The 19,623-nt window shown below is 33.9% G+C and overlaps 2 protein-coding genes and 1 long non-coding RNA gene across 5 annotated transcripts; 1 reads left to right on the forward strand and 2 right to left on the reverse strand.

Annotated features, from left to right (window-relative positions):
* Window positions 1-673: 673 nt before the first annotated feature.
* On the reverse strand, window positions 674-5,515 carry LOC109172140 (exosome complex component CSL4). Its single transcript, XM_019321286.1, has 6 exons — window positions 5,207-5,515; window positions 3,831-3,905; window positions 2,364-2,452; window positions 1,921-2,005; window positions 1,512-1,593; window positions 674-1,214 (listed from the first exon to the last, which is right to left on the reverse strand). The coding sequence occupies exons 1-6, from the start codon at window positions 5,363-5,365 to the stop codon at window positions 1,123-1,125; spliced, it is 582 nt and encodes a 193-aa protein (XP_019176831.1). The 5' UTR covers window positions 5,366-5,515; the 3' UTR covers window positions 674-1,122.
* Window positions 5,516-5,766: 251 nt separating this feature from the next.
* On the forward strand, window positions 5,767-8,779 carry LOC109172145. Its single transcript, XR_002052693.1, has 3 exons — window positions 5,767-5,777; window positions 8,028-8,030; window positions 8,660-8,779. It is a non-coding gene; the product is annotated as an uncharacterized LOC109172145 (long non-coding RNA).
* LOC109172144 lies at window positions 7,676-11,721 on the reverse strand. 3 transcript variants are annotated; one of them, XM_019321293.1, is made up of 11 exons: window positions 11,627-11,721; window positions 11,293-11,506; window positions 10,743-10,838; window positions 9,832-9,916; window positions 9,500-9,621; window positions 9,340-9,364; window positions 9,161-9,244; window positions 9,010-9,039; window positions 8,816-8,921; window positions 8,056-8,120; window positions 7,676-7,949 (listed from the first exon to the last, which is right to left on the reverse strand). In XM_019321293.1, exons 2-10 carry the CDS (start codon window positions 11,380-11,382, stop codon window positions 8,057-8,059), a joined length of 702 nt encoding a protein of 233 aa, XP_019176838.1. In that variant the 5' UTR covers window positions 11,383-11,506; window positions 11,627-11,721; the 3' UTR covers window positions 7,676-7,949; window position 8,056. The 3 variants fall into 3 exon arrangements, 2 of the variants coding, with proteins under 2 accessions (XP_019176838.1, XP_019176837.1); XR_002052692.1 differs by having other exon boundaries at window positions 8,786-8,921; window positions 11,293-11,710; XM_019321292.1 differs by having other exon boundaries at window positions 11,293-11,710.
* Window positions 11,722-19,623: the final 7,902 nt, after the last annotated feature.

Genomic DNA, 19,623 nt, shown 5'->3' on the forward strand with positions numbered 1-19,623 from the left:
ATATATATATTCTTGTTCACAAACGAATTGTGATCATAAACATGAGCTTGTGTTTGGTTTTTAAACGTTCATAAACGTGTCCACGAATGTGAACGAACATGTTTGTTCACTGATGAACGCTTAACAAACGAACACGAATAGGATTTTCAAAAACCTTAACAAACAACACGAACACGAACACTCCAAAAATCTTAACAAACAAACCCAAACAACCTTCGTTCGTTAATGTTCAGTTCGTTAACAGCCCTAACTAGAGCAAAAAATGTAGCAGAAAATTAGCTAATGAAGAATGAAAAAAATTTGATGGATCAAGTAATCAACTCTGCCTTGTGACCCATAGCTAACCGACTCAAACCAATGGACAAAAATTCAAACTTATGATCTAGTGATTACAAGTGTAGATCTCGTGCCATATTGATTAGGGTTACCCCGACTATGGCTATCTTAATGGTTAAAATTTTAATAGGCATTTAAGCATAGGAATATGCAATAATCAGTTTTCTGGATATTGGTTTTAAAGTTTTAAAAATATATACATTGATTTTTTCAATTTTTTTTTCTTTATCGGTTGGTTATGCTTGTGTTAACAATTTTCGATTATTTCCATTATTAATCGCAAATCAACCGAAATTGACCATAGCAATCTCTATGAAAAACTATCTTTTTCTAGATATAGTAAAACAAATTTTCTAAATCTAAAAACATTATGTTCATATTATATTCTGATTTCTGTCCATATTTTTAGGACTAATAATACGATTGTATGTTAATTTTAAAATATTGTACATCACATTTAAAATATTGATCTCAACATACATGCAGAAAAATAATCAAGGCATATCCTCAAGCATCTGTAAGTATGTACTCAGACAACATCTTAGGCTGCAAGGTCACTGTAAACACCAGAAAAAAGGCTTCCAGCTCATATTCACTATTTCAGTGTCATTCTTCTGCCTTTGGATCAAGAAAGACCCCTGTAAACACCCAAATCTACCATCCTCAATCTTAAATCAGGACCTTCCATTGACAACATTAGAGGTCTGGGATAACACTGCACAGTTCTCCGGCTTCAATAATAATCGAATCACAAGACAGCAACTACTCTAGTCTTCAATTAGTTAGTCAAGCTTCAACCTTAGCAACCTTTCTCTGTTCAACTTGGCCTGTCTGGGGGCACTGCATCTCTGTCCAACTTATCGGAACCATGGTAGCACCTATTTAATGGCCAGTATAAAAGATTATATTGGTTAATCAAATACAAAGTCACAAACACTTGTAGCATATCTAGTTCTTCACCAACTATTTTGTAGTGTGATGGCACCTCTGTTACCATTCTAAATGAGTGGTCACAGGATCGAAACCCTGTGATGGGGGCATTGGTTCTTTGGACTGAAAAAGCTTGAGAAAGTATAGAACAGATACTACCTTGTAAAGAATCATGATGATACAATAATTCACAAGAGATCAAATTAACACGAGAAATACTATGGAGAAAAGGAAAGAAGTCTCACCAGCTACACTTTCTGCAGATACAACACCGAGCTCATTCTTTGCAGTTGATAGATAATATGCACGTGCGTCTCCAAGTGATAGCTTGTTAAAACAGTAATATTAAGGCCAACTAATCATACTCAACATTGAGTGTTCTTAATATGTAACACAGCTGCGCAGTTAAGAAAATATTTTAAATCTAATTCATCTACCAAGATATGAAAGCCGTATTTGCCTCACTAGGCTTGGATGAGTCATGTGAAATTCGTTTTGTACCAACCATAAAGCACAAAAGGATGACAAATTTCACAACCATCAACAGGCTAGGTAGAAGGAACAGCTCAAAGCATATCAGTCTATTATTCATCAACAAAACAACAAATTCCTATTTTCAGCATTAATAAAGTTCAATTTTAATGCAAAGGATACCACCAAAGCTCTAACAATGTCACCCGGGCGAAAGGATGAATGCATATCAACTTTGTCAATCTCAGTCGCTCTAACATCCTGTTGCCTGTTTAATTCAAGAGACAAAAAGAAGTTTACAATCTTTCTTATATTAGAGAGAAAGAGAGAATGTTTTGACTCTTGGTCAAAGTCTTGCAGCATCATATTCATGAGATTAAGTTTATTTAAAAACCAAAAAATATTTATAACAAGGTTTTCCTACTATACACCTGTGATTAATAGAGTTGGTAACTGTAATTAAATTCAGTCAGCTATTGATAAGCAACCATAAAAGGTGAGAAAATAAAGCTAAGTGGAAAAAAGCTGGGTCCAGAGAGGAAAAACATGGCATTTATGCAAAGCAATATATGATTTGCAAAAAGACTTGATCTCTCACATTGGGCATAAAAACACCCATATATTACCTGATGATACCAGTGAATTTTTCACGAACAGCCTGGAAACCAACACACATTATATCTGCTGAAGCCATCCTGGCCATCACCTTAGTAACCTGCCAAAACCAATCAAGGATACACTTTTAGAGATCTCAAACCACAACTATAGCAAATAGAACATTAAACTTCTAAGTTTGAAGTTTCTTCAGTAAAGCAGTTCATCAAGGCAAGCAACAGCAAACCCCAAAACAAAATAGGGAAAATACATTTTTAAAAAATTTTAGGGGTCGTTTACTAACTTGGAAAAATGGAGAATTGAAGAAGTGGAAAAATGAAAATTGGAAAACTTGTTTACTAAAATCATTCTTCCAAATTCTTACTCTATCTCCATTCTCCATATTTCTTAATGATTTTGGAGAAAGAAAAAACCAACTTCTCCATTTGGAGGAATGGAAAGACACGCGTGAACAGTGTCTGTGCTGAGATCCAGGGATCGATTCCTGCTAGGTGCATGCGCGTCCCTCTTCTCAGTTGCTCACGGTTGGTCATGCATTCCCCTCCCCCTTTAATTATTGTTGCTCCGCATTACTAATTATTATTATATTTTTTCTTTTTTCTTTTTTTCCCCTCATCCTTATTGTTATTACTAATTAAATTTTTGTTATCAATAAATTATTATTATCATTTTTTCTTTTTCTTTTTTTTTTTTCCCTCATCCTTATTGTTATTACTAATTAAATTATTATTATCATTTTTTCTTTTTCTTTTTTTTTCCCTCAAAAATACCATTACCGTTATAACTTCCGTTATTTTTTCCACTATTGTTACTATGTACATGCCATCTACCATATATTTTCTTATATTCTTCAACAATATATATATATATATATATATATATATATATATATATATATATAATATTGAAATTATATGTAAGTTATTTCCTGACATATAAATATCAAATTTATAAAAATATTTTACATTATTATTATTATTATTTACAATAATTTAAATATTTAAAATTAAAATACATTTACAATTTTAATATAATGTACTAATATTTGGTCCCTATTTTTTGTGCATCGTGCATAAAAATACTAGTAATAAAATAAAAATTTAAGAAATTAAAAACGGGAAGAATGGAGAAATGGAAAACTGGAAGAATGGAGAAGGAAAACTGGAGGAATGGAGAAATGGAAAACTGGAAGAATGGAGAAGGAAAACTGGAGAAATGGAGAAATGAAAACTGGAAATGGAAAAACAGAGAAATGAAGTAAACGACCCCTTATTATTGTTATTATTTTGTAAATACAATCAAGAATGTTTATGTTATATTGCCTTCAATGAAGTTGAAAATGATACTATAACTCTAAAGACCAATAGTGTATGAATTTCTAACTAATAAATCATTGTGGTGTAATCCTGTCAAATATAAGCCATGTTTTAACGCCTGACCCATTTTGAATTAAGAAGCTTTATTTTGAGAAATCTTACTCTGGCTGTAACAACAACACCTGGCTGAGGAACAGGTCCATGAGCCTTATGTCCAGTAACCTCCACAGTCAGTCTCTGGTGAATATGTACAGAAACAAAGACACCATAAGCAACAGAAAATTCAAATAAACCATAACAAAATTTCAGCTAAAGAGTAGGACAAATGATTGTCTTTATAGACCAGAGGAAAGAACGATTAATAAAAGAAGTAAAAGAAAACTTCCTATTGCTCTTGCAGAACACTATACTATTCTTCATAAAAAGTAGACAATAAAATATGAACATCAGTTCAACATATGTGCTCAACCAGACCAGAAGAAAGGATGAGAAATGGAGATTAAAAGAAAGAGTTTAGAAAACCTTTTAATTCCTGAATTAATAGGAGTTCGCTGTTCATTAATCCTTATCTTGTTACAAATAATGCAAGCAATTTTTTTAAAAAACAAAATTAGAGAGAGAGTAACTCAAGGTCTATATGCTTCCTTAGTAAATAGTATCAAAAAGACTAATGTCTAGAGTAATCCATGTACCAAAATGAATAAAAAGCAACTCATTTATGAAACACAAATATCTAGTCAAGTGAGATATAATGGTACATGATATCCTCATCAACAATGTTTAAGATAACAACCCCGCTGAAGACATGGGGGGTCACTGGGAGACCCAAAGCCCAAGACATTGATCAGAGGTGATGAAGACTCCTTGTGCGCAGAGTGTACAGGCAGGGGTAGAAACTGAGGACTGATTGGGCGACTCCCAATTTACCTCCTCCAACGCCCTCAGGCATAATTCTAGGGGGCTTAGGATTAATCTAGCGTAAGTTGGGAAACCTAATGTATCAAAAATAAAAAAAAAAAAGTAACAACCCAAACACTTCCTCTCTTTGTTCACCACCGTTTTTTTATTTGGCTACTTGCCAAGTTAGAGTGTCACTTTGGGGCCTAAAATGAATAAGGAATTCAAGTAGCTAAACAGATATTACCCTTATTTTCAACTGAAAATTCACAGGTAAACTACCACTTTATGGCATAAGAAACTAGATATTCCATATTCTTCCTTTAAACAATAGCAAATCCAATTGCAAAACCTTCAACAAATATGTTTCCCAAATAAATATCCAGTTCAATTGAGCACTGTCACCTTTAGCTACAATGCCATTAAGACATTAAAAATACTCTCTCTTTTTTGGCAGATATTCACATTCCAGAAACAACTACCCAGCCATAAAGTCCATAACTAAACTTAACTTGTTCACGGCATACACACATTCAAAAAGATGCTAAGAAACAATTAACCCAGTTCTCGAACCAACTGCATTATAATAAACTTTAAAAATGTGAGTTTTAAGCGGAAAAGTGTGAAGATATGAGAATTACCTGGTCTGAAGAGTCGGAAGGAGGAGGTACGAAGGAGCGGAATCCAGTGATGGAGGCGCACACAATCTTATGCTGTCCTGAAAGGTAAGCCCCTCTCCCCGCTTTGTACTCCAAAGCCGATCCCAACACTTCTCCCGGCGTCACCAACACCCCTTCCATCTCACCTGTTCTTTGTCTCTCACTCTCTCTTAGCTTCTACACTTGCAGCGGCTTCAACTTCTTCTCCAGGAACAACAGTCTTTGGTGCAAATTCAAACCAAAACACTGTCTAAATCTTAAGCAAAATTTTCAAGATGATTAGTAGGAGATGTTAAGCAAGGGAAATAATTACGGCATTAGGGTTTAGCGGTCTGCACGAATTTACCCAACCACCCTTAACAAAAATAGGGAGAAAAAAATATCTAAATCATTCTTGCAAAAGTCGTACTTAGGTGTCGATTAATCGGCGCTTAGGAGTTAGGCGACGCTCAGGGCCTCCTCCGCGACCGGACATCTAGGCGCTCGAATCCAGGTCATTTTTGGTGAATAACTCCTAAAATTTTTTAAAAATTTAAAAAATTGGGCGCTTAGCGTCTTTTTTAACACTGATCTAAATAAAGGAATAAATTGCCAACTATCATGTAATGTGGTGACATTAGTTATCATTTTAAATGGATAGTCATAGGTTTGAACATGAGTGGTGAGAGTTTAGATTCTTTGGACTGAAAATGTTTGAGAAATTATTTTTTTAAAAAAATACTAGTAATTCTTTATAAGGTAATATATGTTCTTTATAAGGTAATATATGTTAATTGCCTAAATGATCCATTAACTATAGCGAAATTATCAATTTGGTCCCTAATAAACGGGCATCTAACATCTAAACAAACGGAGGGCCAAGTAAATTAAAGTTGAGGGACTTAATTAGTCAAAAAAATAGTCAAGGATCAAATTAGTAATTTCGATATAGTCAAGAAACCATTTCGATAATTTAGTATTTTGATTTTGAGTCATCTATTTATTGTTGAGTAGACTGAAAGCTCTTAACCTGGAGGGTGTGGTTGAGTGGAAGGAACTCATCCATCATTAATCAAAGGTCAAAGGGTTCGACCATTAGTTTTGGAAATGGAGCAGTCTTAAATCTTCAGGCCAACGAAAGAATTAATTACTATGCTCGACAATAGAAATCCTAGACATACCCTAAAAAAATAAAAGGCTGAAAGCCCTTTTATGCATATTGCATAGCTTACAAATAGTACTTAAAAATTTTTGTAAAAATAAAAGCTACGTGCTTTATATATATTTTTTGGGACATTGACAAATTAACTGACAGAGATTTCGACACGTTTAGTTTGATCATATTTTTGGAACATTGATAAGTTAATCGACAGAAATTTTGACACGTTTAGTTCAATCATTGAGAGAACCCATTCAAGGAGTTGATATCAAGATACCAACTTAGAACCAATCATTATTGTGTGGACCAAATTGTATGGACCATATTTTGTATACTATAAAATAATGTACATTCAGTACAAAATTAATGTACATTCAATATAAAAATAATGTACATTGTATTCAGGGGATGTACATTATTTGTATACTGAGTGTACATTATATTATATAATGGACATTTAGTACAAAAATAATGTACATTTAGTATATTAAAAATGTACTTTTTGTAATGGTCCATACAACAATGTGTGCACCATGGTCCATACAATAATTTGCCACTTGGAATACTATGGAGCCAAGGAGGGCGTCGCATCTCCTCCTATTTGACTACCTTCACTTGCCTACGTAAAGAGGAGGTACTTTTTTGCCCTTTTTAGGTTTGAATAAAGTGTTTTTTTTTTTTTTTTTTTTTTTTTTTTTAGGACTCAATTACACTATTTGCTTAACATAATTACATAAGGACTTATTTTACTTTTTTTTTTTTTTCTAAACAAATAACTACAACATATAACAACTTGGTAGGCGACTACACACTCTTACTATTTTTCTCAAGATGGAGATATTGCATCTTATCAAAGATTTTTCTTATCTAGACAGAGATAGTAACAAAAATATTCGTATGTGTTGTTATTTTAGATTTGACCACGGACGATACTCTGTCTGTAATATGAATTTATAGGGATTGAATAACATTTTTTTGGCGTACTTCTCCATAAAATGTAGTAGTTGGATATCCATCAAATTCCTTTTGAACTAAAAAATAAAAAATAAAAAAAATCATAATGTGTAATCACAAAGAAGCATTTTGTTTGATGGAACAACCAATTTAGATATCACAAGTAGCTCACTGGTTAGTAAACAGTATTTGGGAGAAAATACCAAGCCACAGTGTAGGGATTATGTCTAAAGTGGACAGATCCCTTGTGCGTACCGACGTTTGGCCCTGTCTGCTAAGGTTGGGGATTCAACCTTTTGGGAGAAGTATAAGAGTAGTTGTCTAACATAAAGAGAAACCATAAATGAAATTTCCCAATCAAATTGTAAAGCTATGGCCATTTTATTTTCCATGTGTGATAAGTTTCAATTACATGAAGAATCCATGACAAATTTCTGCTCTGTTACAGTCCCCATTCTTCACCAAGCAACTGCTAAAGAAGAGGCTGCCATGACAGACTTAAAATTCTCCCATTTTGAACAACAACAAACAATATCAACCTCAATATACAATGTATATATGATGACAAAGTTGTTTGTACTTGGCAGTTTGCATGAACAATATATTCGACTTTTCTATTTGGTTTCCCTCGCCCTGCAATTCAAAGTAGAAAACCAGTTTGTTCTGAAATATAGTACTAAGAGAGAGTAAAAGAATCCGGGGCAGCAGAAGTGAGTGAAGGGTTTACGTGTTGGTTTACCTCAAGATAGGATCACCAGACCGAGGTACGTTGCTGTGCAGAGAAACAAGAATGATATGAGTCCCCTGCAAACCGAAATTCTCTCAATTTTACGATAACAACAGAAACCAATGTTGCAGAAGGCGCTAGGCGGGCACCAGCGTCTAGGCGGCCGAGTAATTATTTAAAAACAAAAAACAAAATAAAAGGTAGTGGGTTGTGAGTTTTTTTTTTTTTTTTGGTATACTCAGGGTTTCCACCGTCGGACACAGTGACTAATTCCCTCGCTGAATTGTAGGCACCCAAAACCCCTCGCCTTGTAGGCACCTCTTTTGGGTGAGACAGCTGACCTAGAGATTTAAGACTGCTCCATTCCCAAAGCCAAGGATCGAACCCTTAACCTTTGGTTAATGATGGATGAATCCCTTCTACTCAACCACACCGTTCAGGTTGTAATGGGTTGTGAGTTGTTAGACTGTAATAATCCCCAAAACTAGTCACGTACACATGTTATAGACTATTAGTTGAGTACCGAAGAATATGGAAGAGGAGCAGCCGAGCAGGTGACGACGTACATGCGAGGAAATTAAAGAAAAAAACCACTCGGCCAAGTTAAGTTAGCCAGCCGACTAAAAGCCGCCTAGGGCTGAAATCCCTTCAGCCTAGGGGCGCCTAGCGCCTAGGCCGATTTTTACAACACTAAACAGATCAATTGGCAATTAGGAAGTATATGATTAAAGAGGTGGCTAACTTGGCACTTCAGTACTGCAAGTATGCTCACCAGATGACACCCCACCCGACACCAGTACAAGGACACGGGCACACTTCCGCAAACTTCTCAGCATCGCTGGTATGAACTCTTCGAGATATCAGATCACTGTAAATATCTGCACGTATATATACACGAGGATATGTTCATAGCATAATCAACCAATCCATCGAGCGTGAAATTTAATGATGTCGGGAAGGGCATACCACAGACAGAAAACAAGCTGTTCATTACACCTGCATGAAATCGAAACACAAATAAGCAACCATATTCTACACTGTATCGAAAGCAAGAAATGCAGCATCAGAACCTGCCCAACAAAAAGGGCATCGCATAGAAAATGGACCGAAATTTTACCAATGAACAGAATAATGTACCGTAGAATACGGATTTTGGTTGTTTCCTGCAGAATCCATATGACAGCAAGGAAGAGAATAAGACCTAAGGTTTAAAATTTAAACATCAGTACCACCAATATCTTATGACCTTTATTATTAGTCGAAAATTTTCTAAATCAAGAAATGAGAAGACCTTACCGATACAAAGCCCCCGAAGAGTCCACTGTTCAAAGGAAAGAATAGATGATCAGTAGAGTACTAGAGTTGCATCGTCATTGCAGAACTATGAAAATCATATTATATGGACAAATCTATGCTAAAATGCAAAAAGCCGCTCTAGAAGTAAATGGGAAATTACATTTTTAGCCACACAGAGAACAACAAGTAGCGTGACAGCTAAACATCCAGCGGCAACTCTTGCTGTCAGAAGATTTGTAGAGGCGAGGACTAAAACCATTCCCCAGAAAGACGAACCGAGGTCTGAAGTGAGATAAAAGGTAGACTTCAATTACTTCCATACACATCAATATATTCCACTAAGGATGTTCGGGCAGTTTGCAAATTTTGTATGGCCAATTAGTTTAAATAGATTTAGATGGTTAGACAAGCTTTATGGTTCAATTCACCGAAAATTGAAAATGCAGATGCACAATAAGACTAATAAGTCAAACAGGAAAGTCATGACGGTACATCCAGCTGGTAGAATGAACCAATATACACCACCACGTGTTTCGGTACTGCCACCTTCATCAGCATGAATCTGGATGCCTTCCACCTGCCAAGCTAAACAGGCATTACATATGAGCAACAGAGCAAGTGCAAAAATAATAAGTCCTTTTGAGGGAGTGATGGATCTGAGCACTGCTCTAAGTCAAGCACGCTTAACCACAGAGTTCTTTGGCTATCTGGTTGTCATATCCTACTTAAAACCAATTGGTGATAAATAGGTGAACATTAACCATTTAATCACATCCCTCCATGGTAAGCCACAGTGCCACGTCTAGAATCGAGCAAGGGCTGAACTCAGCCAACCAGGTTGACGCCCAACAGAGAGGACAAGAAAATAGTTGTTAAAACAGAATTAGCTCGCATGAATAGGTTGAATAAATCTTATTATGCCACTACAAGATATCGCAATACCCCATAGAAAACAAAATAATCACCCGCAACTTCTTCCCCAAAAATAGACCAACGCGAGGATTTGTTGTATTTGCAATATGCAGCAAGATGAAATTGGTTCATATTTAAATCTCAGGCCAAATATGATATATCTTGTGTTCTACCAATCGTTTCCATCATCATAGGCAGTAATCTGAAGTTTTTGCCCCTGTTTTGTAAGCTTGAAAATCTAATAACGGATTACTTGATAATGTAAGCAAAATAACCAAATTTGATCTTTTGCAGATTCATAATATATAAGTGCATTAACCTCTCTCTTATTAATGAGGGTCAACACTCAACGTAACATACCACATAGGATAACAATATCATGCATCTCACTATCACTTTAACAAATTATTCTTCACGATGTCCTCTATTCAATGCGGTTATATTCACATAATCACACACACACACAAAAAAAAAGGTGAAGTGTTGCTTACATGACCGCAAGTAAGTTTGCAAGCAATAGCATGACTAGCTTCATGAATGAATACAGTAACTAGTTTGAATGGCAGTAGCAGAACTGTCCTCCATAGCTACAACAAGAAATCAAGATAATTGTTAGAAAAGGGGTCCAAGATTAGGAAACTTCAACACTTAAAAGAGTTATTTTTTTTCAATTGGTATACTTTGAGCCCAAGATCACTTACCAATATGAGCAATTGGGTACCTATATACATTTGGTTCAAATGACATGAACATTTCAATAAACTGAATATTTAGTATGAATATTAGCACTGGCCATGGATATTTAGTTCAAAATTGATGATTTTGTTTAAATCATAATGAAGATCTGTTAACATTAACCTAGCAAGGTGAGCACCAACCCCCCCCCCCCCCCCCCCCCCCCCCCCCCCCTTCAAAATCCAATTCCAAATGAACAACTAGAAATCAGCTATTTCCAAGAAGAAAAAGAAAAACTAGAAATCAGCTAAAGTTAGAATCTTTATGAGAATAAACAGTAAAGGGAATTGAGAGAAAAGAAAGTACAGCAAGAATGACGACAGTGCAGACACCAAGTGTGGCAAGAAAGACCACTTGCTCGTGATTGCAGCATTTCCTGAGCTCCCAATTTGGCATTCCTTTTCTCTACTATTGGAGTAAGATAAATGGCAAATACCCTTTTAGATGGTGTTTTGGGGAGTTATCAGCGTATGAAGTGAAGTGTGGGTATTTCAATAATGGCAGCCACTCGAAAAGCGAGCTGGATTGAATAGTAAAAGGAATAGAATAATTTGATGCACAGAACTGAAGATGGACGGTAACGCTGCTCATCAACTCCATGATTGAATAATCTGTGAATCTTGGGAGGAAAAAGATTTACCTCATTTTTTTTAACCCTAGGATCTTGGCTTGGCGCATTGGGGGTTGAAATCACACAATCAGGATATGACAGAGTAAGAAATGGAGTAGAAAATGGGACTATGTGCAGTATTACTCAAAATTTAGGGAGAAAGTAATGAATAAACTTTTGTGTTTTAAATTTTTTAGTACAAAGTATGAATAACAAAAGTCTTTTATTTGCCTTGTTTAAATATAAAGCAAGGGCTCGAACTTATAACATCCCACATAGGAGTTTAACTCGAATGCCATCTGAGCACAAGATGCTTTACCAATTTGATTTTAGTTAAGTTTGAAGATCTTTTGAAGTTGTTTGTTTGATATAGATTCGATAAAATGTAAAGTACTGAATATAAGTGTTTGAAAATAAAAATGTAGAAAAAGATGTATAGTGGTTCAGCAGAAAGTGCACCTCTTAATGAACTCTCCTTATTATCAAGGAGAAAACCAGCTAATGTATATATAACACCAATATACAAAGGAGCGAGCTCAACTTTTTAAAATCTTTAAAAATATTTTTCTTGAGTCAAACAATCTGAAGTCTCAAATATTCTTTAAGGAAAATGTTTTCATACCTCAAAATATGTTAGAAAATAGTTTAAATTCAAATCTCAGTATGAAAAGATTAAAAATATTTATTGTGTATGTCTCAACTCGTTACTAGAAGATGACATGTGTTGGAACGTAGTAGAGCGAAGCAAGTAGATACCATAGTATACTCGATCTATCTCCTAAAATCTACATTGCTTTTATATTTGATGATAACACTTTAATTTAAAAATCAATATAACACATAATTTTTAGTTTTCATCTCCTAAATTAAAAGATCAAACTTGACCAAACTTATAACTTTTTTTTTTTGTTGGATACATCCAAAAAGACCTAGAGTAGAACCCAACACATCTTAACCCTAAGCTTTGAAAATTTTGAGGCATGTATTTGGGGGAAGCTAAGTTGGCCATATCATTTGGAGGTTAGTTAGTTGTTTCAGCACTAACATGCATGCCCCAATCCCTTAACTAACCCAAGTTAGCCACAGACATATATATATATATATAACTTGTTTGCTTAAGTGTTTTGCTATGGTTACTTAGTTGATGAGTCGGTGGGAGAATGTAAGTATTTTTCCTAAATACAATATATTATAATATATTGTATTATTGGGTGGCTGTAGTGCAAGTAGGAGATTGAGTCAATTAGTGACTTAATCTGTTATGCAACTCAGGATATTCAGTTAAGCTTTAACTGAATATCTGCCTATGTTGATGGCATGTAGGCTTCTAAGCAAAACAGTCTTCCCACAGCTCCCGAGTTCAGGACACGCACCATCACGTATTCGGGAGAGTAGTGGTAGACAAAACACTTTCTACAGGTTTACCATTCCAGAGGCAATTTCCACAACTATGGCTAGGAATGTTCAAAGGTCCTAAAGCTTCCGCTGTAACGAGTCAGGTTACTCGTTTATTTCAGTTTATGTTAACTTTATTATTATCTAACATGTGAGCCATCAAAACCCATTAATTGTATGTTGTATGGTTAGCTAAGAAACCCTACAAAGTGTTTTGCTGGTTAATTACTTAGTTGATAAGTGAGCCATCAAAACCCACCAAGTGTACGTATTGTTGTAGGGGATTAGCTAAGAAATTAAAAGCTACAAGTATTGTAAGGGTAGCATACTAGCATAACCAGCAAGGGCTATTTGTTGAAAGGTCAAACGTAGAATGCATCTTGCTCGAGAAGTGAATGAAAAATCTAATAAATTAAATTATGAAATCCATAAGAGCATCCATAATGTGTTGAGGATATTTGATGATATGAGACTAATTGATTCGGGATATGTGTGAATCAATAACCCTTGCATAAAATATAAAGAGTAAAATGGTAAAGGCAAATAATTATAGTAATATTGAATAGATTAATGTAAGAATATTACAGGAAGGTTGTAATAAGAGTAAAGCATGATTTGTCTAAATTGACATAAGTTATTTATACAAGTATCCAACCAACTTAATTAACTTCGTGGTGAACCGCGGGGTTGGGTCAAATCTCGTCGCCCAGGCCCCGGAGACGGGCTCTGAGGCGAGATGGTGAGTTGCCCGAGCCTGGGTGCGGAGGCCGGGCCTCGGACCCGAGACTTGGGCTCCGGGTCTCCGCTCCCAGCTCGCCTAATCCGAGTCCTTCATCTCGTGCCTCCGGATCCTCCACCTCGAGCTTCCGGGTCCCTCGCCTTGGGCTGCCAAGTCATCCATTTTGGATCGCCGGACCTTCTTATTGGACCCCAGGCTCTGGGCTCTTAGATCCCAAGTCCCCATTCTTAGATCGTCTTCAATATCTCCATCAATATTTCTCATCCACATTATCATTGGATACTCATCTATCTCTAGTACCTTGTCTTTTCATTGTGCATGGATATTTGTTGAGTCACCATCATTTAAATCATTTTTTAGTTATTTATTATTTATTAATCTTATTTTAAATTAAATAATATTTCAAATTAAATATATTATAATTATAATTATTTTTAATATAATTTATAATTCAATTATAATTATTTATAGTATATGAGTATTTACATTACACATGTCCAACAAACACAGTATGAAGCATCAACACTTATATTTAAAAATCAAGTTAAATATAAAGTATGAACACAGTATGAAGTACTTTTGAGTCCTTGTAGTCTAGTGATACCAAGTTATTATTTTATGTGGGAGGTTGTCGGTTCGAGCCTCAGTGGAGGTATTGACTTTTTGTGCTTTAATGGAACTGCATTGTAACAGAGTCAGTAGTTATAAAAAAAAAAAGTAGCTGATTGTAGAAAGATGTTTGGTAAATTAGTTATGAAAAAAAAAAAGTAGCTGATTGTAGAAAGATGTTTGATAAATTAGTTGTTAACTAATAGCTGTTTGGTATAATTTCTTTTCTTAAAAAAAAACTAATTGAGAAAGTTGCTTTGAGCAACTTTTTTAATTTTAACATTTTGGAGTTACAAAAAGCTAATTAACCAAACACTTATATTAATTTTTTAACAAAGTCAAACAACTAATAGTAGTGGTCAAATAAGTTAAAATTGGCCTATAGGCTAACTATTTTACCAAACAGTGTTATATATGTTGATACTATTATAGGCTAGCTCTACTGGATTTGATGAACTTATGGTGTGTTTGGTTCGTACATGGGAATCCGAATCAGAATGAGAATCAAATATTTTGGTAATGTGTTTTGGTGAAAGTATTTTGCGGGTGGAATTGAAATGGTTACGAATATTGATTTTGGTTGTGTATGACCCTATAATGAGAATAAATGTTTTAAAAATACAAAAATAAAAAATCAAAGCAATTGATCCTATATAAAGACACCCAAAGCATCAATATGAACAAAAACAAAATAAAAAAATTCAAAACAAAAATCTAAAAGTACTAATCCAAACTTAAAACTAGATTACCAATAAGATGAAATGTTACCCCTTTTTAATTAGGAAATAAAAATTTTAATTGAAGGGTAATCAAAACCCATAATTATGTTTTTAAAAGATATCAATCAAACACTAACTATGATTTTGATTCACATTCCTAATGTGTAAACCCATGAACCAAACACACCCTTAGGGTTCATAATTGGAGATTTGGCAGAAAATTATGTAGTTATTTTTGCTGCCCAGAGTGTATAACAAGGATAATGGGAGTATTTGGTAAATAGCTGTTAGCTGATTGAGTTAGTGGGTTTGACAAGTTAATAACAGTAGTTGATTGTAGAAAAGTGTTTGGTAAATTAGCTGATAGCTGATTACATGCAAAATTACTTTTTCAACAAATTGATTGAAAAAACTGTTTTGAGAAGTTTTTTGAATTTTAACATTTTGAAACAATAAACGATTACAAAAAAAAAACTAATTAATCAAACACTTATTTAATTGTTTAACCAAGTCAAATAATTAATAGTGGTTAAATAAGTCAAAATTGACTGATAAGTTAAATATATTACCAAATAGGGTCAAAGGCTTGGGAGGGAAAAACCGAAAAAGAGAAAATAGACATGATTTCTTCAAATCAATATCTTCATGTTTCTCATAATTCTGATGGAGATTATGGCAATTCCAATGAGTTAAATCCACCATCCACCTACCTAACAACTAAAGTTAAATCTACCACCATCCTAACAACTAACAAATGCGGATGTTAGGAATTAAGTTCATTGTTTCAATATAATTTTTTTTTTTGGGATAAAAACACCATTTTCAAACATTTAATGCGGATGTTAGGAATTTCAACTGTTTTTGTCAAAACGCTCAAACCTTCTTTACATTTAGAACTTTTCATTCATTTCTGAGTATTATATTTTTGCGAACCCCTTTTTTTAAGCAGTGTCATAAGTACCTTGACACGTATATTGATGACTCTAACAATGCATTGAATTCAGCCGTTTTGGGGTGTTATATTACATACATTGATTGACTTATATATGAGTCTATTAAAAATTATGTGTTGTTGAGCGTTGGTATTCAACACTGTACTACTAAAGACACACTCTCCTACATGCCTATATTACAATTTACTGGTTCAAATGCGGACAATAATATTTTTCGTGCGATCGGTATAGATTCATCATTAGGTATACAAAAATGTATCACACAGTGTTCAGAAATGCACCATAATGAAATGCACCAATGCACCACAAAATGAAGAACAAACCAAAAAAAATGCACCACACTTAATGGTGCAGTTTTAAACACTTTCTGATGCATTTATGTGTACCTAATGTTAAGTGACCACACGACCTCACGGGAAGCGTTGTCCGCACGAGATCCTGGCCTTAGCATATATTATTTATTTGTTGTTTTATAAGGGAATAAAAATTAAATTTGGGACTTTTATATTGAATCTCAAATGTATGACAATTTGAAAAGTGAAAACTTTTAGATTACAAGGCTTTATCAAATATAACTATGTTTCATGTATCAAACCATTTTGTAATAAAATCATATTATCTTGAGTTTATTCATCTAAATAATTCATAATAAAATTAATCAATTTATTTATATCTAATAAATATAAAAAGTTGTGGCATTTTCACAAGTCGCATAATCTAATATAATATTTAATTTAAAAGTTTAATACAAAAAAAATATGTTTGACATATTTATGTATGCCATGCAACATAATTTTAGATATAAATATAAATATTTAAAGAAATTATGATGAATTGTATGATCATATATATTATATAAAGGAGTAATATATAATCAAAAAAAGAAACTTTCATATAGATTATATTAACTTTAGAAAAATGATATCAATCTCTTCAAGTATTGATAACTCATTTAATAGTATTGCATTTAATTTTTTTACTTTTGAATATTTTGCATATCAATTGAAATTTTCCCTGATGAAGGAAAAATAACATTAACTCAAAATCTTGCTTAATAAGAAAATTTATGCTAAAAGTAGAATACTTTTTTATCTCATCGCATGCTATTTATGTATTATTATTATTTATCTCATATATCATATCACATTTCTATCATCATACCACATCAATACATGTGAGGATCGGATGCAAAATCTTTAAGGGGATGTTTGGTTCATATTATATGGAGTGTTTGGCAAATAGTTGATAGTTGATAGCTGATTGAGTTAGTTGATAGTTGTTAGCTGATCGGGTTAGTTGGTTTGATCAGTTGATAGTATTAGTTGGCGGTAAAATGTGTTTAGTAAAATTAGATGTTAGACAATAATTGATTACATATAAAAACATAAATATATTATGATATATATTTACTTCTCTTAAAATACTTTTAAAATTTATTGTCATCGATTCATCGTTGTGTTATTATTAATTATATTTTAACTATTATTTATTGTTTTATTATTAATAATGTTATAATTAAAATGAAATACTCCTTATTTAATAATAATTCAATATCAAAAATATAATTTCAAATAAAAATATAATAAACATAAGTTAATAATAATTATTATTAATTATATCATAAGTATATTGTGTTATTTACTTAACTCTTAAAATACTTTTAGAATTTATTAGCATCGTCGTATTATTATAAATTATAGTTGATTAAATATAAAATAATATATAAGGGCATAAGTATAAATATTAAATTTTAAAATAATTTTATGTTGAAATAATAATAATAATGATAATAATAATAATAATAATAATAATAATAATAATAATAATAATTATTATTATTATTATTATTATTATTATTGTTATTGTTATTGTTATTGTTATTGTTATTGTTATTGTTATTGTTATTGTTATTACGAATTTAGGATCAAATTGTAATTATATAAATATGCAGCTATTGATCCAAATCAAAGCTTGATTTAAGTAAGCTAAATCAACCCTAATTCATTATTCTTTTCTTTTGAAAAGCCTAGCACTGCACTAGGAGAAGTAGAGAACGACGAAAATCAACACCAATAACGGCAATGGTGAAAATCAACACCAGCACGATGAAAATGCAAAGAACTTTGGAAACCAAGTGTAGCTTCGTAGCCATATCGCAATTTTTAGCAAAATCAACACAAAAATCTATGGCGTCGATGACCTTAAATTGGTTGAGAACTTTGAAACTGAATGATGGCAAGAACTAAAGGTTAGCAATTATGAAAAATCACACTTTTGATCCATCAATTGTTGTCTAATCTGCAATGTGGTCCCCCACTGTCAATTTCAATCAATTGGGTCCCTCAAATCTTTAAACAGTAGTCGATTTGGTCCTCCGGTCAAATCTCTCTCAAACGAGTTAAATTTATGGATAATTTGGTAATTTTGCAATGTCCTTATTTAACCCCATCCTCCCAAGCCATTTACCCCAAAATTCATAACTTAATTTCCCCAACACTTCACCCCCAATTTCTAAACATAAGCTGCCATTACAGTATCCATTCATTCTACTGCAACTAGAGTGTGAGCCATCCGAACCACGTCGTGGTCAACAACTACTCCACTATGCATACCGCCCACCTCCACCAATTTGAGCGTGACGTCAATGCCCGACGCTACACACTTGACTTACATGGAGCCGAATGAACCGCAGCATCTTTCGCTCTGTGTTTTTTTCGGCCTTCTCCTCTTCCCTGCTCCTTCGAGAGCTAAAAACGCTGCCACCGCGGCGCTGCAGTCGTCTCCTCTACCAATTACGGCGACGGTAGTGTAATTGGAGTTAACTCCTCCTCTGGCGACATGGGAAACAACGACACCGCGATGGCGTGAATCGACGGCATCATTAAGGATCTAATCCACAGCTCGATTCACATCGCGTTTCCAACAGCGAAATAGTGCCGCCGTCATCTTTGGTTGTAAGGTGCCATATTTCCCCTTCTTTCTCAGTTATCTTTGATGGGTACTTTGATTTTGAGTCGAAGTAGTTGATAGTTTGATACACAAATCTTTTGGTGATGTTTAACTCCATTTAAGCTGGTCAGAGATCCCAACTTACCTTTCCAGATGGGTTTGTTCACTTTGTTGTGATGATGAATTGTTGGGGTTTTAAATGTTAAACACAATAAGTTATAAAAAAAATCATGCGTAGATTAGCATTTTGAAAAATGGTTGATCTGGCAAATACTTAATCCTAAGCCTGATTTAGGTAAGTCAAATCAACCCTAACTCACCATTCTTTTCTTTCCAAAAGCCTAGCGCCGCACTAGAAGAAGTGGAAAACAACGAAAATCAACACTAATAACGACAATGGTAAAAATCAACACCAGCACGACGAAAATGCAAAGAACTTTGGAAACCAAGTGTAGCTTCGTAGCCATAGCGCGATTTTTAGCAAAATCAACACAAAAATCGATCGTGTCGATGCCCTTGAATTGGCCGGGAACTTTGAAACATAATGATGGCAAGAACTAAAGGTTAGTAGTTATTTTGTTGAATTTTTAATTATGGTAGTGTGAGGATGAAGACTTAATTTGTGTTGTTTTTCCAATTTCTTCAATTTGCTGGCAAAATTTG

Source organism: Ipomoea nil, unplaced genomic scaffold, assembly GCF_001879475.1.
Source record: "Ipomoea nil cultivar Tokyo-kokei standard unplaced genomic scaffold, Asagao_1.1 scaffold0415, whole genome shotgun sequence".
Classification (NCBI taxonomy): Eukaryota; Viridiplantae; Streptophyta; class Magnoliopsida; order Solanales; family Convolvulaceae; genus Ipomoea; species Ipomoea nil.